General features: G+C 43.9%; 1 protein-coding gene across 1 annotated transcript in view; it reads left to right on the top strand.

The window, feature by feature from the left end:
- LOC135209732 (uncharacterized) overlaps positions 1–19708 on the top strand; it is an 80492-nt gene that overhangs the window by 25230 nt on the left and 35554 nt on the right. The window contains exon 2 of the mRNA XM_064242510.1: positions 13789–13918. Within this exon, the coding sequence (XP_064098580.1) occupies positions 13789–13918 (130 nt within the window). The remainder of the gene's footprint in view (positions 1–13788; positions 13919–19708) is intronic.

Here is a 19708-nt window from a genome sequence, read left to right as displayed (position 1 = left end):
AAATGTTATTGTTATAATACAATTAAGTTTGTTCATACTTAACCTGGCAGATATATATAATTAAGTGCCCACCCACCTCCCCTCAGGAGACAGTGGCACTGATAAAATATGAATAGAAAATGGGAATGGTTCCTGATATCCGCCTCCCAGCGGCGGGAATGGGTACTACCACCTGGCCGCCCACTGCGTGTGCCGCGAGTTTGAAATTCTGTCGGACTTCGGAGAATACAGCTATATATATATCTGCCAGGTAAGTATGAACAAACTTAATTGTATTATAACAATAACATTTTCAAGGCAGTTTTGAAATCCAATATGGCGGCAATCGCGTGGCTGGCCGTTCTAACCACAAACAATCCACCATCTTTCCCAGCCTTCCCAACACTCATTTGTACAATATTAGCGTATATAGGCGATGTAACGTTTATTGATCTTACTCAAGATTGCAGTTGTAATCAGCACAATAAAACAACATTTTGTTGCCTATATTAGTGACATTCCTGGGGTCATGGTTTGAACTGAATTAATTTTTACCTTGTAATTGGTGGTTTTATTCTTACTGCCATCACTACTGAAACTCCACAGTGCTTATTTGATTGTAATTGTACACATTTTGGTCTTAATGCACTCCAAATTGCACTTGAACCACGTTGCTGTTCCTGGTTCCTAAGCACTCACTCCGCAAACACAGTTACGAGCAGCAGCAGACTACAGTTTATGAGGTGCAGAGCTTTATTCCCTTAATTGTTTATTTTATGCATGTCACTTACCTGGCAGGTACATATATATATAGCTATATTCTCTGTCGCACTGGCAGAAATTTTCAAAACTCGCGGCAACCGCTAGTTTACTGGTAGTTCAGGTGATCACCACCCCGCTCCCGTGACGCTGGCACTTGGAACCATTCCCATTTTCATCAGATTTTCTCTGCCAGCCGAACCTTCAACATCGTTGTGGGTTCCCTGCTAGATTTTCAATCTCGTTTGCCAACTTTTCGCTGCTTTTGGACTGCTGTTTTGGTATCGTATTGGAACGTTGGCTAGGCAATCACTTTTGGATTTTTCTTTGAATTATGTCTGATTCAGGTATTGTGTTTAGAGTGTGTGAAAGGTTAGACTACCGAAATCTTTGGTAGACCCTCACACTGTGTGTAAGAAGTGTAGAGATTTTGTGTGTACTTGGGAGAATAAGTGTAATGAGAGTGAGAATTTGACTGAGAAAGAGTGGAAAACTCTCACTAAGTATGTTGAACGACTGGAGAAAGATCGTGTTAGGAGATCAGTATCTCGGAGTGAAAGATCGGGTTCATCTAGAAAAGCCTTGAATGAATCTATTACTGTTTCTTCTCCAGTTCCTTCCCAAGTAGAACCTGTAGCTCCTTCTCCCCAGGTTTCTCCTGCGCCCGCTGCTGTATCTGAGGAGACGAAGGATTCGCAATACAGGCGGTCCCCGGGTTACGACGGGGGTTCCGTTCTTAAGACGCGTCGTAACCCGAAAATCGTCGTAAGCCGGAACGACGTTCTTGAAAACATGTCCACAGGGAAAATTTCACTACTAATTTGCAATTTTTCTTAGGGCCGTATCTCTAAAATTATCACTAATTTACTTTTTGTTCATGAAACTTACCTGATAGATATATATATAGCTGTATTTTCTGAAGTCCGACAGAATTTAAAAATTCGCGGCACACGCAGTGGGCGGCCAGGTGGTAGTACCCATTCCCGCCGCTGGGAGGCGGATATCAGGAACTATTCCCATTTTCTATTCATATTTTTTTCTGTCGCCGGTCGGTAAACAACTGTTTACAGACCTCCGCCTAGGATTTTGAAACTTCATTAGCCACTTAAGTATCCTAATTATTCTTTCGATTATTAACTTGGATTTGTGGCTAGGCATACGCTATCGTAAATTTTTTCATTGCATTTGATGTCTGAAGCTAGTTAGCCTAGTTTCAGACTTTGTTGTCTGCATGGTAAGGTGAGGCTACCGGAATTTCTGGTCGGTAGACACTAGCCTTAGCATATATGACGTTAAACAGTTTTATTTGCATAACGGTAATTAGTGTAATGTGTGACTGATTACGGAAGAAGGAGGATTCATTTACGCATTTAGAGCGTGTTAGAATCAGGAGTTTTCCTCCACAGTAAACAGAAGTTAGAAATAATGAACCTTCTAACCTCCTGTAGATTTTATTTTGCCTAACCCTGTGGTATGGCTTACGAGCCTAGAAGAAGGTGCTGCTAAAGGATTACATCAAGTAATCTTAGGACTAAAGTGCTCGCTCTCCAATCAGTGTTGTGAAGTTGTAGGGTGCCCCTTGTGTTGTTTGGAAGGGGGCGGCATCAAGATCGGCCCCCATAATGCCTCTAGGCCTGGACCTCTGTCGGACTCCCAGGACTAGGGAGAGGGCATGTCGAAAGCTGCAAGAGGGTTACGGGGGCTCCCCACCGATCTGGCGTCCCTTCGGCAGAACCTGTTGATCTTCCAGGCTGGCGCTCAAAGATCGTGCACCGTGCACGAATCTTGAAGGATTGCTTCTCGTCCTCCGAGGCGTCCTCCCCACACAGGGGTTGGAGTTCTCGGAAGGACTCGCGCCCCCTAAAGAAGCTTTAGAGAAGAGGACGCTTCACGTCCTCTCTCTCGTCACGAGAGGATGAAAGAGTTAAAGAGACCACATTTTCCCTTTTAGAAGAATGCACTGGCTCTTTTCCTAAGGGACATTTAAGGAGGCTCATTCATCTTGCCAGCAAGAGTGATTTGAGCCTCCTGCGAGAACGCTCATGTATATACTCATTTATCAACATTATTAAGGAGGCTCATCATCTTTGCCAGAAGATTGTGATTTGAGCCTCCTGCGAGTCGAGCTCATGTTACATCATGTATACATTATTAAGGAGGCTCATTCATCTTGCCAGAAGAGTGATTTGCATCCTGCGACTGAACGCTCATGTATATGAACGCTCATGTATATATCACTTATACATTTATTAAGGAGGTTCATATTCATCTTGCCAGAAGATGATTTGAGCCTCCTGCGAGTGAACGCTCTATGAAGTTAGAGCTGTTTCAACCTCGCTAGCATTACCAAAAGAATTTGGTAATCAAGGACATTCTTGATTCCACCTTTTGGAGGAGCAACTCAGTATTCGTCTCCTCTCCTCATTGCGCTCCGTATACGTTATGTAACGTTCGCTTTACTTCGATAAAGCAAGCTGATAAGTTTGACGGCCGGCAAGCTGCTTTGCACAGTCAAACAACTTATGTCTCTGGTCGGCATAAGAAGGGCAATTTAGACGTGAGGAAGCTTTTGGAGGTGCTCGACGTCCTATAAGTAGAGACATTCTCCAGGACGCTCGGCAAGCACCTTGCGGAAGACGAAAGCCATACGTCTTCCTTTAGTGTTCACACTCTTCAGGAGCAGCGTGCGGCTCTCCATGGAGACTCGCATGAGGACGTCCCTTAAAAATATTCAAATGTCATACGCAAAACAAAGCGGTTCGTCATAACATTGAGATGTTGGCAAGGTCGCTCGCCAGGACGCCTCTTGGCGGGCCTTGCATGCATCAAGGCGCTCAACGAGTTCCTCTCTGAAAACGTCGTTAGAAGACTGGTGTTCTCTGCTCAGACACGCTCGTAGCTAAGCAGGACGTTTTTTGAGGACGCTCAGCAGGACGCTTTCCAGGACGCTAAGCAGGACGCTTTTGAGGACGCTCGGCAGGACGCTTTTGAGGACGCTCAGCAGGACGCTTTTGAGGACGCTCAGCAGGACGCTCAGCAGGACGCTTTTGTGGACATTCGCCAGGACGCTTCGGTGGAAGCTCGGCAGGACGCTTTGCGAGAGAAAAGACTTGTTGAAGGCGTCTTATTTGCTGTTGAGGACATTTCTTTACAGAAATTTTTAAAAGGATTCGGAGTTAGCGGAGAGACATACCCGAATTTTTTCTTCGATCCCTCTTTCCTCTTCATCGATTTCTTTGAGAATCGGGAAGATTATATACTATGATTCCTGGGTGACTTTCGGTCATGTTAAAGGGTTTTCCCCTATTAGCAAAGTGCTAATAGTTTTGTCAAGTCAGGACGTTTTCCCCATTGTCATTTAAGTGGGGGACCCCTCATAAATGGGGTAGTTCTCATTGACATAGATTTTAACGTTTTTATCGTTTAAGCGGATAAACTCATTAACAAATTTCGGAAGAGCTCTCATTCATTTTCAGAGGCTCATCCGGGGTTAAGAGAAAGACTTGTAGACTATCCAGGAAGTCTTTTGTCCAATATCATAAGAACATTGAACGGTCTTTTCGATCCTCGTTTTCCTTTCTTTCTCTCTTCCTCGTCCAGGAAAGATGTAGTAGAGAATTCGATGTTCAAATGACTACAATACTTACTAGTTTATCTTTGCGTCATTTTGCTAACGCATGGGTCGAGTCATAATACGCATATCGTATTTACCTCTGCGGATAGAAGCCGAAAGGAACTGTTGTTCTAATGTATTATTTTTTGACACTCCCTTCAACCTTCCAAGAGTTTTCGGAGTAAGAACAACTCTTCAGGTATTGTTACGACAACACCAACTCAGCTTCTGTATTTAGCGAATTCTGTTTCGTTTAAATAGGCCTGCTTGAGAGTTTCCTTTTGCTCGATAATATCATACCTATTCCTTCGTAAAGGGAGTAGCTGGCAACTCAGGCAGATAGTATTCTGTTCACCATTGAAGCTTTCCTTCGAGGAAGACTTCTCCTTCACTCTTTTTGATAGAGATCGAAGGTGGTCGATCTCCAATCCTTATTTTGTTTTCTTGAAGGAAAGAATTTAGGATGGAGATCGTTGTTCAGAATACTATAAATATACTACGTATATTAACCTCGCGACACAGATTCTACTAAGCAGTTGAATTGTCCGAGGGGTAGGCGCATATCCTAGTTTTTCTACGGATTGCGACTTAGACGAGAAGTATTCTAATTGAAACTGCAACTTCAACTCAGCTTTCTGTATTTAGCGAATTTTGTTTCTTTTAAATATGCCTGCTTGAGAGTTTCCTTTGGCTCGATAATTTCATACCTTCCCTTCGTAAAAGGAGTAGCTGGCAACTCAGGGCCACATAGTGCGAGACGATGATCAAGGCTGCTGTTACTGTGATATAACGCAGTACCGGCTAGCTCGGTGTCATGCGCGGTTTGGTTACGTCTCTCTCCCTTGCGGGAATGGCTGAATAAACTGTCTTCTCTGCCCTACAATCATGGATATTTTAGCCTCGGGTTGAGGAAATTTCTAGTAATCTTGAATGATCATACCTGCCGTTTACTTAGAAAATTTCAACAAGATATCTACCGCGGCATAGCACTATAGTAATGCTCTCCTGCTTATGCAAAGCGCAGCCTTATTTAGGGAAGGAAGCAGGCTGAGTGAGGGAATGGATGAGTTTGCTGGGACCATTTCCTCGCTGGAGAAGCTTGTTTTCCCTGAATAAACAGCAATTCAGACCTCTACAAATTTTCCTCACGAAGAAATTGGAATAACATCAAAGATCTTGTAATTCTAATTTTCTCTCAACGGCTTGAGGATCACCTCGGGTGATAGCGAGAGGGTGCCAGACATCCGAACAGAGAACAGATGTTCTGGCACATTGTCTGAAAGAATTGGAAGCCAAATTGGTCGGCTCTCCAGTTCCTCGAAGGGTGAGTTTGGATCGAGTGGCCCAAATCATCTCGGATAATTTCTCAGCTCTCTCATAGCTCGAGAAAGTAGAATTGGTTATGGGCTTGGGCACGAACGTAACGATCCTCAAGAGGTTCGTTAAACTAGTGCACGTCCGTGCGGGTCTTCTCGATCGAAGGCAACAACTACTGACGTCTGAGTAATCCTCACTTAGAAGTATGTCGAAAGTGAGGAGAGACTGAGGGCGTCCTTTCGTTAAGTTTTTCGTAATATTGAAGACGAAGGAGCTTCCTCATAAGTGTTCCTTATTCATGATCCTAGAGGATTAGCTTTAGTCGCCACATGTTGGCCTCTAAGAGGTTGGATTCACAGAGGTCAGGTATTAGAGAATTGTCCAAACCAAAGACCCTTCCCGAGAGAATCTGTGTAATCTAACATCGTCACTTAGTGAAGTATCTAATATCCTCTCCTCTCTGACTCTGAAGGCGTTCAGACTATCGAGAAGCGATAAGAGCTTCAAGATTAATGGCAGTCTCTTGGCCAAGGCAAAGCAGTGCTGCCTATTTTCAGTTTTCAATCGGAGGGGGCCGTTTCTGGAGATAGTGAAGGGAAATGACTGTTCCTCCACCTCGACCTCTGTGAATTTCGTTATGGTTCTATCTTTCCGTATGAAGTATGAGATAGATAGAAGTCCTAACTATTGTAGAATATGCAAATATGTTGTTGACGGCCTCTAGGCTCAGAGATTCGGTTCTGTCAAACAACAAAGCTTCACGATCTTTGAGGTCTGTGGAGATCTTGAAATTCTCTGGATCAAAGGTTCCGGCATGGAACTTAGACGTAGTCTGAGTTTCTGATGCCAAAAGCATTTCGACCTATCCTTTCTGCGAACTTAATACACGTGACCAGAAAGGCTAATATTCTAACCGCTCTAGCCACGGCAAGGAGGGTTAGTGAGGTTTTAGCCATCATCAGAGGTTTTGGCTTTAAAGGACATAATGCGGTCTGTCCGCTAAGCCTTCCGTTCTTAGGCTTGGAGACCAAGGGTATGGCACAAATTATTGGGCAAGGGCATTAGAGAGTCCTGTGCCCTGTTGGGTCTCTCAAGTTTTATCTTGATAAAACTATAGAAAGTCAAGGTCAACAGACAATCTGCGGTGTTCCGTAAAAAAGACCAGACTAGTTCATGTCCAAGAACACCCTGGCATGATAGCCAAGGAGTTCTTTTAAGAGGTCTCATTCATTATGTTTGCATAAAGATTTGAGATTTTTTATTAATATTGAATGCTCAAGAGGTGAGGGCGCGGCCTCGGAAGCATTTCAACAGAGCATGACACTCAGTAACATCCTGAGTGCCACGCTTTTGCGAAGCAACTCTGGGTTCGCTTCACACTCCCGACAATCTGCGGTGTTCCGTAAAAAGACCAGACTGGTTCATGTCCAAGAACACCCTGGCATTATAGCCAAGGAGTTCTTTTAAGAGGTCTCATTCATTATGTTTGCATAAAGATTTGAGATTTTTTCTTAATATGAATGCTCAAGAGGTGAGGGCGCGGCCTCGGAAGCATTTCAACAGAGCGGACACTCAGTAACATCCTGAGTGCCACGCTTTAGCGAAGCAACTCTGTGTTCGCTTCACACTCCCGACGGGATGTGAAGACGACATTTCAGATCCGTAAGTCGCTAGGACCATACATATCCGTAGATATATTATTGGGTGCAAGAAGCAACACAAATCCTATACCTATAGAAAAGGGATAGGTGTGCTTTAACTTTGAAGGGTTGGTCGCTTGAGGCGCGTTCCTTTTCTTTAGCCTAGAAGTTATGGAACTAACTTTGATAGGTTAGGTCAGGTGGTGGTTTTAGCTTCGGTGCCCTCAGAAGTATGGTCATATGGTCTAGTCACATTGTGGTCACGCCCCCGTGACAGATCATCTAGAGCGCACCAGCATTACAGGTCTCTACCTCGCTGGCAACTCTAGTAACGCAGAAGCAGACTTTGGTGACAGTAATCACGAAGTCGGCTATGCTAACAGGTCAGGAACCAAGATGTATATCATCTACTTAATTTAGTTTCCCAAAAATCCTATTCTGTCTCTTCCCACCATCCGAAGGTGGGATTCAGCTATATATATATCTGTCAGGTAAGTTTCATGAAACAAAATGTTATTGTTATAATACAATTAAGTTTGTTCATACTTACCTGGCAGATATATATAATTAAAGTGCCCACCCACCTCTCAGGAGACAGTGGCACTGATAAAATATGAATAGAAAATGAGAATAGTTCCTGATATCCGCCTCCCAGCGGCGGGGAATCGGGGAATGGGTACTACCACCTGGCCGCCCACTGGCGTGCCGCGAATTTTTAAATTCTGTCGGACTTCAGAAAATACAGCTATATATATATCTGCCAGGTAAGTATGAACAAACTTAATTGTATTATAACAATAACATTTTTTCATGTGCAACACTGTGTATTCACAAATTACTGTATATTTTCATTAAAATACAAGAGAGAGAGAGAGGAGAGATAGGAGGAGAGAGAGAGAGAGAGAGAGCGAGAGAGAGAGATGAGAGAGAGAGAGAGAGAAATAACTCCGTAGGTTTCAATAGATTGAAATGAACGTCTGTAGGCAACTTTTTCCCCCTCCCATAAAATACATATATTTCTCCAGAGAAGAGAGAAAGAGAGGACTGTGCAATTATGTTTGTCTGTCTATCAATTCTTTTGCTGAGAGCGAGAGAGATAAAAGGAAGAAATAGACCAAATGTTATTGACAAGTATCTGTGGAGAGAGAGAGAGAGACAAAGTATGACAAGTATCTTGTGAGAGAGAGAGAGAGAGAGAGAGACATGAGAAAGTTCTCCCTTGATAGAGAGAGAGGAGAGATAGAGAGAGAGAGAGAGAGAGAGAGAGAAGAGAAGAGAGAGAGAGAGTTGTCCTTACGTATTTAAAAGAGAGAAATGGAATGATTATTGTATTTAAAATACTCAGATATGAATTTTGTACTTATAGTATTATTATTGGAAAATATTAATGATAAAACTTATTACATTCACGTCCATGAAAATGATCATCTCGTCAGTAGAGAGAGAGAGAGAGAGAGAGTAGAGAGAAGAGAGAGAGAGGAGAGAGAGAGAGAGAGAGAGAGAGAGATTACCATACCTTAAATTCGTTGACCATTGTATGGCATTGTTAAGCTTGAGTGTCACTCGAGTTGAGGTGGGGAAATTGATACAGAAACAGACAAAGGGAAGAATTTTCTTTTGAAATTAGTTATCGTATTATTACTACTTACTATTATTATCATTATTATTATTATTATTTGAAAATATAATAAACACGTGCATCTACCATAAAAATTCTCTCATCTCAGTAAGAAAGAGGAATTATCCTTACAAGTGAAATGGAAAGGTCATTTTCATCTCTTTAAAATAACGACCATTATGAATTTTGTAATTAGTTTTATTATTATTATTATTATTATTATTATTATTATTATTATATTATTATTATTATTATTATTAAATAACTGAAATTATCAATAAACATTTTACATACTAGTACCATAAAAATTCTTTTCATCTCTGTAAAAGAGAGAGAGAGAGAGGGAGAGATAGAGAGAGTGTTTATCTCTCTGTTTATAACGCTTCCAGCGAAAGAGAGGGAGGGAGTTACCCACTATGTATGACACATTATTATCTTGTGTGGCAAAAGAGGAGAGAGAGAGAGAGAGAGAGAGAGAGAGAGAGAGAGAGAGAAGAGAGGAAAGAGATGACAGAGAGAGAGAGAGGAGAGTGAGTTTTTTTTTTTCTTAACCTTAATTAAAGTGGACATGGATAGATAGTACGTATTGTATTTCTTTAAAATACTATCACATATGAATTTTGTAATTACAGTTATTATTATTTATTATTATTATTATTATTATTATTTGAAAGTTATTAAAAACAAATAGTACAAGTACATAAAAAATCTCGAGTCTCAGTAAATGAGAGAGAGAGAGAGAGAGAGGAGAGAGAGAGAGAAGAGAGAGAGAGAGAGAGAGAGAGAGAGAGAGAGAGAGAGAAGGGGGGGGGGGGGGAGAAATGTCAGGACCACGTGATTGCAACACTGCAGCTCTCCTCAGCTCTTCGCCCTCGTGGCTGTCACAGAACTTGATCTATAGCTGACAGTTTCAGTACCTGGATCTCGAAAAAGGTTACTGGAAGTTACTTCAAGAAGACTGGGATTTCCTTCATTCTTCCATAATTTTTTAAATATAAGCTAAAATCTTACTAATTCACTATGGTATTTTCTTTAATGAATTGATATTATTGCTGTATAAATTAATATTAATATTTGAAAATAGTAAATCATTTATTTATCATACTAAAAAACATACATCTTTGTAGTAGAGAGAGAGAGAGAGAGAGAGAGAGAGAGAGAGAGAGAGAGAGAGAGAGAGAGAGAGAGAGAGAGAGAATTATAGTAATTATTTTCTTGGAAAATACAAAGAGAGAGAGAGAGAGAGAGAGAGAGAGAAGAGAGAGAGAGAGAGAGAGAGAGAGAGAGAGAGAGAGAGAGAGAGAGAGAGAGAGAGAAACTGTGCTAAACTATAAAGGATTCTTATCTTATCATAGTATGTGTTTTTTAAAAGTGTCGTAAACTCGGAGCGTTGGAAGCGTCAGCGTCGTAACCTCGGAACGTCGTAAGCCGGACCCGTCGTAACCCGGGGACCGCCTGTATGTGAAAGTGTTTGCTGCCCTTGCTTCGATGGGCGATCAGATTCAGCGATTTAACTGATAAAGTGGGTGTGTTTGATGTTAGTGACAGTGTTGTGGAGGGGGCGGCTGACCGTCTCTCTTGTGCTCCTAGACATAGACCGCTTCCAAGCTCCCAGACCCAAGGGAGAAGGAAAGTCGACAGTCGAACGGAGGCGAGAGGGGTTTTCACACGATCAGTCGTCCCTTCAGGCAGTCCTGTTGGTGCGTCCCAGGCTGCAGCAGTATGCCATAGAAAAGGTGTTACTGGGAAGTGTTTGTCCTCCTCCGATAGCTCTGCGTCATGCAGGAAACGGCGCTATTTGGAGGAATCGTGTCCCCTCAAGAGGACATGGAGACCATCCCCGTCTCAGGATGAACTTCACTACGCTCAAGAAGGATGGAGTAGTCCCGAGATTTTTTCGTCCAGTTCAGATGAGGACGCAATCCCCATCAAGAGGAAGAGAACGTATTTTTCGAGAGAGGACGCAGGACGTTCGGTTGGCGGCATTTCTCCAGTTAGAGATTCTCCTTTGTCGTGTGTTCGCCCTTTCCCCTTTACCCCTTTCTCCTCTCCGTCTCGTAGACCCCTCAGGACCACTCTCCTCGCGTCCCAAGCTCTTTCTCGTCTTTCGCTCTCCTCCTTCTCGTTCGACCCGTCAGGAAGCGGATCCTACTAAGGACTTTTTGAGGGAGATGCAAACTAAGTTGGCTGATCTTGTCAAGTCTTGGGAAACACCCGATCAGTCTTCCTCCAGACGTAAAAACGAGTTTCTTCCCGTCAAGTCCTCCAAGAAGACGCAGGACAAGATTTTGCCTCCTTCCTCTCGCCCTTCGAAGTCTCGGGAAACAGGACGCAGTTTTCCTTCGAAGATAGACGACCGCTCAACAGCTCAGGATGCAAGAGGAGAAGCTAGAAGAACGTCGGATGGACGCAACTCACGCTTTGGACACAAGACGCAGACGGCAGGACTTTGATCCGTCCTCCTCTCGACCAGACCGGGACACTTTTCGTAAGGACGCGATCCCTCAGTCTCATTCCAGCAAACAAGTTTTGGAGGCGGATTCTGCTTGTACTCTGGAGCAGGACTTGGGTATCCAAGGTATTTCTTCAGTTGAAGAGGACGTGGAAGACTATTTCTGAAGAAGAGAGAAATGCTGAAGCTCCTTCTTCGGACTATAAGAGACTGACTACTTGCCTCCTGTCTCTGTTCGAGGGGGAGTTTCAACCTTCAGCACTGCTGTCCCCTCTTTCGCAGTTCACGAGGACCAAAACCCCCAAGAAGTGCTCCTTCTTGAAGATGATTCTCTCCATCACGGCAAAGAAAGCTCTTCACCGGGTTAATGCTTGGTTGAAGGAAAAGAGGGAAGCAGGTAAGACTTATTTTTGCTTCCCTCCAGCCAAGTTGGCGTCGAAGTCGGGTGTGTGGTATGCTACGGGGGAAAGTCTTGGCCTGGGAGTTCCTGCTTCCTTCCAGGGGGACTTTTCCAATATCGTCGACAGTGCTCGTAGACATGCCTTACACTCGGCCAAGATTTGGTGGACTTCTTTGGAGTTTGACCATCTGTTGAAGGGTATTTTTCGCACTTTCGAAGTTTTCAACTTCCTCGACTGGTCTTTGGGGGCTTTGGCTCGTACCTTGGAAGGTAAAGGCTCTATTGAGTTGGAAGTTCTGAGGAGTATTATGTCCTGTATGGACAAAGCCCTGAGAGTTGGGGTGAACGAGCTTGCATCCCACTTTACAGCAGGGGTCTTGAAGAAGAGGACCCTCCTGTGCTCGTTTGCAGCCAAAGGAGTGTCGAATGCTCAGAAGTCAGAGTTGGTTTTCTCCCCACTCTCGGACCAACTTTTTCCATCAGAGATCATCAAGGACATCTCCCTTTCTCTTACTCAGAAGGCAACTCAGGACCTTCTGACTTCGTCAGTGAGAAAGTATTTGCCTCCCAAGATTGTGAAGAAGACACCAAAGGAGTCAAGACAGATGCAACAACCCTTTCGGGGTAGACCGTTCTCTCGCCCCTCTTTTAGAGGAAAAAGAATACCTCCTAATAGAGGATCGAAAACTACCACCAAACAATGATTCTCAAGTCCTCCAGGCTACTGTTAGGGCCAGACTCCTGGGGTTTTGGGAAGTCTGGCAAAGAAAAAGAGCGGATCCCTGGTCCGTCAGTGTAGCCCAGGAAGGTTACAAGATCCCCTTCCTGAAGAAGCCACCTCTTACCACCTCTCCAAGAGCCCTCGGGGCTCATTACAACGATTTAGAGAAGAAAGAGGCTCTTGGGGAGCAAGTCTTCAACATGCTCAGAAAAGGGACCATAGAACCTGTTCTGGACCACTCGTCTCCAGGATTTTACAACCGTCTTTTCCTGGTACCGAAATCTTCGGGGGGATGGGGGCCAGTACTGGATGTGAGCCACCTGAACTTGTTCGTGGAAAAGACCAAGTTTACAATGGAAAAGAACGATTCGGTGCTGGCAGCAGTGCGTCCAGGGGACTGGATGGTGACCGTGGACCTTCAAGACTCATATTTCCATATTCCCATTCATCCAAGATACAGAAAGTACCTAAGGTTTGTGATCCAGAACAGGGTCTTTCAGTTCAGGGCCCTTTGCTTCGGGCTTTGCACAGCTCCACAGGTGTTCACAAGAATTATGTCGAATGTGGCGAGGTGGCTGCACCTATTAGGGATCAGCCTCAATCTACCTAGACGATTGGCTGATAAGATCCCAGTCGAGACAACAATGTCTGGAGGACTTAAAGTTAACCTTAAGCTTGACGAAGGAGTTGGGTCTGATGGTAAACCTAGAAAAGTCGCAACTGATCCCCAAACAGGAGCTAGTCTATTTGGGGATTCTGATTTCCTCGGCGACTTTTCGGGCTTTTCCATCCCCCGACAGGCAAGTCCTATGCCTTCGGAAGGTGCAAGCCTTCCTAGAGAAAGACCAATGCTCTGCGAGAGAGTGGATGAGCTTACTGGGGAGACACTCTTCGATAGAGCGGTTCGTTTCTCTAGGAAGGCTTCACATGAGACCCTTGCAGTTCTTCCTGAACGAAGTCTGGCCAAGAAGATTGCAACCGGATTCCTTCCTGTTTCAAATTCCCATCAAGATCAAGGAGGAATTGAAATGGTGGCTAACTCCGGGAAAGTTAGCAGAGGGTACATCGCTCCAACAGAAGAACCCAGACCTAGTAGTACTTGATAAATATATATTAACTTATTTTATTATAAAAATGTCATTTTTATACATTCAACTTCCCTGTCAGATATATACTTAGCTATAGACTCCGTCGTCCATAGCTAAGTATATATCTGCCAGTTAAGTATGTATAAAACTTTATTGTATCATGACAATAACATATTTCTACAATAAAGATATTTCTTACAGGTTGTTGTTGTTGTGGCTGCAAATGCTGCTGTATCCTGTTAGCGGCCGTAGTGATAGTCGTTGGGGCTGCCCTTGGCCTGTTTGCATCGTTGTTCCCATATCCAAGTCATGCGTCTTGCAAAGTGGACTGGTAAGTTGATCAGTAACATTTTAACTTATTTTGGCAAGATTTTGAAAATCTTCATGTTATTTCTTTGTTTATTCTTAAAAGTGAGTATTTAATATGCATAAACTTTATTATAGTCATTGATATGTTCCAAGGCTTTGAAGCTGGATTTTTCTCTTCTTGGTATTAGGCATAAAATTGGGCTCAGCACTTTTTTATGATGCGATTTTAGCTTGAATTTCCATCTGACCAAGGTCCTCAACTGTTACCTTTCTCCATGATTTTTTTTATACCTTCTCATAGGTCTTCCTGTAATGCATCTATATTTGGTCCAACACGAATACTACCATACGCTCGCTTACATGGAGTGTTCCCTGTGTATCGCTATGCTCGGCTGTTTGTTCCTACACAATATACAAACCCTCGGTCCTTTACCATAGGAATTACTCAAGGTGTAGCCTAGAAACAATATTGGTAGTTTGGTAGTTTGGAGTTCTTCCCGACTGGACATAAACATTCCAATTTGCTTTCAGCCGTCGTCAGGGAGAGATGTGTTTTCTTCGCTCTCTGTCCGACTGTCCTCAAGCTGATTTCTTTTCAATCTTGGTGGAATTTTTCCTTGTTTTATTGAAATTTGTGCATGTTTGTGATATTTATGAGTTTTGACTGTCAGTATTGAAATGCAAACCCAAGATTCACAATCACTTGAGTCTGCCCCCCTGCCGGTGGTGCCCTGGGTTGCAGGGTAGGAAGCTCGGTAGCTTCCGCTCCTCAGTGGATGTTGACCTTCACGGCCTATGTTCTTCCTGCTGAGGGCGTGAGTGTGATATAAATAATCGATATGCTGAATGTTAGTCATTGGTCTACAGCACAGTGTGGGGGAGGTTTACCAGGAGGAAGCAGTATCATAGGAAGATGCCTTTGCCTGTGGCTTAGGGTAACATACCACCAACCACGTGCTTGGTAGTTAATCCATTGTCTTTGTACCTTTCTCCTGGCAATTGTCCATACTCGCTGCCTCTGTTTCATTTTTATCTTCTCAATTCGTCGAGGAAGGAAGAAGATTGGCCGGCTGTGGACCAGGACAGCACTCCTCTAGGGATCTCCTCTCGCTTCGAAGGTACTCCTTTGGGTTGAGGGGGTACCCCTCCCCTAAACCCGACTGTTTTCCGCAGGTGGTGTGTCAGGACGGGGTCAGGCGTGGGCTTTGCTGGGCCTGGTAGGGCCTCTGTCTGTGGATGCATTGGTGGCACACCTGAATAGTACTATTGCTAGCACTGCAGTAATTATATGCTGTAGTTACCTCCTTTACATCTACAGTGACTACACATAGTTTTGGTGTGGGGCCCCACCTGCTTTTCATTCACCACCCAACCAACTTGACCCCTATGGTGGTGTTAGGTGTGTGTGTCCATATGCCAGCTCGCCATCTCTCAGTGCCTGTGACTTCAGTGCCACCTCCTCCTTGTTTTAGTGTGGTACTCATGCCTGTTCCTGTGGTTCCTGCTCTTCCTGTGTCTCACCTTGTGGTGACAGAGGTGACCCCACCTGCTGTTCCTGCTCCACCTCTTGCTCTTGGACCTGCCAAGTCATCTGGTGCCCCTTTGGGGCCCCTGACAACTAAACTGCAGAAGTTGAGAAAGAAATCTCGTAAGGTGTTGTCATCTTTGTCGTTGTCTCGGCCTAAGAAGAGGAAGGTGGCTTCTCTGCCCCCTAAGAAGTCTCGTCACGAGGCTTCTAAGGGTTTGCATCCTCTCCCCAAGGAAGCAGTTGGCTCTTTCATTGGCTCTCTTGCTCTTTCAGGAGTGGGAACTGTGACTGTCCCCTGGGTCTAGTGTCACAGGAGTCCAAGGAGTTCATGATAAGGTTCGTTCTCTTGTCTCTAGTTCTAAGGGTTTTGCCCCTGGAACCAGAGCTATGTCTGGTACTCATTCGGGAGGCACTGACTCTGGTGATTTGGGAGGCACCTCTACGGGCGAATCAAGAGGCACTACCTCAGGAGATTGGGGAGGCTTTGAAGGTGGGTTCTTCGTATGTGTGATGAACATGGTGATTGACAGCTGCTGTCGTTGCTGCTTAATGGTGGTGAGGGCTTGATTATCAGGCTCCAATGCTGTATCAAGAATGGAGTGTTCCATGAAAGGATCCCATGTTAAAACAAACTCCTGAACATCATTTACCATTCTCCTAAGTCAGGCCTTCCTGCTTCTGCTCTTCTCCTGAACCTGGAGTGTCTTCTTCCTCACTGGCAGACTTCGTCGTGTCTTCCAAATCCTGGTCTGTCGGGGGTCTGTGGGAGCAACAATAAGGGTGCCGACTTCATCCTCTGTGATATCATCAAAGCCTTCACCACCAAGAATTCTAGCCAACTGGACCACGTTATTAATGGCTGAATGTTGGATTTCCTCGGGAGAGAAGCCTGTATAAAATTATTGACAGTTCAGCCACAACTTACTCCAGCATGCTTTCAGGGTCATCTCCTTCATGTCCTTCGGCGACCGGTCAGTGACAGACAGACACGTAGCAATCCTGAATTTACCCCAGTAGGCTTTCAGCATAAATTCACTGTCACGGTCCATTGCATCAACAAGGTGCTGGAGGGAGTTCCAAGTGTAGAGTGCCTTAACTCTCTTACGCCGAAGCGGTAAAAAAAAAAATTGTCTCCCGTGTGCCGGAGGTGTTTCAGAGTGAGCGCGGAAGCGGAAAAAATATTTTTTTCGAAAAATCACAGCGCGCTTAGTTTTCAAGATTAAGAGTTCATTTTTGGCTCCTTTTTTTGTCATTGGCTGAAGTTTAGTATGCAACCATCAGAAATGAAAAAAATTATTATTATCATATATAAATAATGCGATATATGATAGCGCAAAAACTAAATTTCAGTAACAAGTTACTTTTTTTTCGTTGTAATGTACACTAAATTGCAATCAATTTGGTATATAATACATTGTAAAACGATAAAAGCAACACAGAGAAAATATTATCACAAAATAATGCATGAATTCGTAACGCACGGACGTAAACAAATATTTTTTTCAAAAATTCACCATAAATCTAAATATTGTCCTAGAGACTTCCAATTTCTTTCAGAATGAAGACAAATGATTGAATATTACTATACTGTAAGAGTATTAGCTTACAATTGCAGTTTTCGACCATATCCGACGAGTTAAAGTTGACCGAATGTCGAATTTTTATATATATATATTTTTTATATGCAATTATTTCAAAAATAAGAAAAGCTACAACCTTCAAATATTTTTCGTTTTATTCTACATGAAATTGCGCACATTTTCATATATAAAACTCTATGAAATGCCTAATATGAAACGGAGCAAATATTCCGAGAATGGGACCTACGCATTTCGGAGATTTGTGGCGGAGAATCCGCGCGCGGAGGGAAGGAAAGATTTTTTTTTTTAATTCACCATAAATCTAAATATTTTGCTAGAGACTTCGAATTTGTTTCAAGATGAAGGATAAAAAGGACTGAATATTACAGAACTGTAATAGTTTAAGCTTACAATTGCGTTTTTCGACCATTTCGGTAGAGTCAAAGTTGACCGAACGTGGTTTTTTTTCTATTTATCGTGATTTATATGCAAATATTTCAAAAATGATAAAAGCTACAACCTTCAATTATTTTTAGTTGTATTCTACATGAAATTGCGCACATTTTCATATATAAAACTTTATGTAACTGCTAATTTAAAATGGTGCAAACATTACCACAATCGCACGTATGATTTTTTCGGAAGAGTTACCGCGCGGACGTAAAGAAAATGTTATTTTGTTCATGAAACTTACCTGTCAGATATATATATAGTTGTATTTTCTGAAATCCGACAGAATTTTAAAAACTTCCGACACGCAGTGGTCGGCCAGTGGTTAGTACCCATTCCGCCGCTGGGAGGCGGGTATCAGGAACCATTCCCATTTTCTATTCATAATTTTTCTGTTGCCGGTGCTGAAAAAACCTGTTTTCAGTACCTCCTTCTTAGGATTTTGGAAACTTCATTGCCGCTAAGTATCCTAATTGTCTTTTGATTTATTTACTTGGATTTGTGGCTAGGCATACGCTATCTTAAATTGATTTGAATATGATTCATTTTTGCATAAGATATCTGAATCTAGTTAGGCTAGTTTCAGACGGGGTTGTCTGCAAAGATAGGGTGTGGCTACCGAAAGCTTCGGTAGATCCGCACTTGGTATGTACGAGGGGTATGGGTCTTGCTTCTTTGTTGAGATTTGTTATGTAAGGAGTGTGAGACTTTTGTCTATTCTGTAAGGAAGACTTATGATTCGTATGTACGCAATTAATCAGTAAACATGTCTAATTCCGTAAGGAAGACGTATGATTCGTATGTACGCAATTAATCAGTAACAAAAGTCAGGGTAGTGAACCTGCTAACCTTCCTGTAGACTTTATTTTGCCTAACCCTGTAGTATGGCCTACAGGCTATGTATTTGTCTACGAGAGGTGCTCGCTCTCCTTCATTGCTGTGAAGAGTGCTAATTCTGTAATTGTTACTCCTAACCCTGTAGTGTTGCCTTCGGGCCCTAAAACAGTGTCTGTAGAGGAATTGCCCTTTCTCTGATACTCTTTCGATTCGTAACTTAGAATCGAAAGTGCTTGCTTTAGAGAGCAAAAGTGAAGTGCAGAAGTGCAGTGATAACCCTTGTGTAGTGGAGGGTGCGTCAGATCGGCCTCGTTTCGCCTCTAGGCCGGGACCTCTGCTTGACTCCCAGGACCCGGGGAGGGAGCATGTCGAAAGCCTAAGGAGGGTTACAAGGAACCCCCACCGATCTGGCGTGCCTTCGGCAGTATCTGATGAAACTCCCCAGACTGCAAAGTGCTGGTGCGCGTGCACGAATCCTGAAGGATTGCTTCTCGTCCTCCGAAGCGTCCTCCCCGTGCAGGGGTTGGAGCTTTCGGAAGGACTCGCGCCCTCTAAATAGAAGCGTTATAGAAGAGGACGCTTCACGTCCTCTCTCTCTCTCTCTCGTTATGCGTTTCAGTGAGAAGTAAGAAGGCGAACGTCGCCTGAACTCGTGTCCGTCTTTCCACCGAGAAATACGTAAAAGAAGTCATAGTAGCAGGAAGCTTTTGAGAGCGGACGTCCAAGCTTTTTTACTGTCGGAATAAGAAGGCGTTCCCTCTCGACTTGGACGGGACGCTCGGATGGACGCCAGGCTGTGCGCGGGTGTCACGCCCAGCGCGCGCGGGTGCACGCCCAGCGCGCGCGGGTGCACGTCCAGCGCGCGCCGGTGGACGCCGAGCGCGCTCCAGTGGACGCCGAGCGCGCTCCAGGGGACGCCGAGTGCGCGCCAGGGGACGCCGAGTGCGCGCCAGTGGATGCCGAGCGTGCACCAGCGCACGCCAGGTGTGTCGCCTGGCTGAACGTTTCTGTTGAACTCTTCAAGCTCTTGTTTCAGATTTGGGACTAAAGAAATTTTACCTCTACCTTCGGCGATACCTTCTACCTCACCTGCAAAGAATGTGAAGTAGGCAGTGCTTCGGAGGAAGCTTAAAGTGAACAGACAACTTCTTCTTCGAAACCCAGCAAGACATCGGGTTTCGTGAATTCAAGAGGTCTCTGTCAATTAATATTGCTTTTCGCATAGGTGGATGGAGTTAAGGAAAGCTCAAGGGAAGATCTCGTTTGCTTTACCGCAGTCAAAACTTTGTGATAAGGCAGTTACGGGTTATGTAAAAGCTCGACGTCCTACACGTCATGGCGCTCGACTACTTTCGGTAGGATTCTTGCAAAAGCACTCATCAAGAGGACGCTCTTCAGGAAAGCGCAAGACAAGACT

Source organism: Macrobrachium nipponense, chromosome 38 (assembly GCF_015104395.2).
Source record: "Macrobrachium nipponense isolate FS-2020 chromosome 38, ASM1510439v2, whole genome shotgun sequence".
NCBI classification, from domain to species: Eukaryota; Metazoa; Arthropoda; class Malacostraca; order Decapoda; family Palaemonidae; genus Macrobrachium; species Macrobrachium nipponense.
Note: the sequence above shows the minus strand (reverse complement) of the source record. Positions and strands in the feature narration are given on the sequence as shown.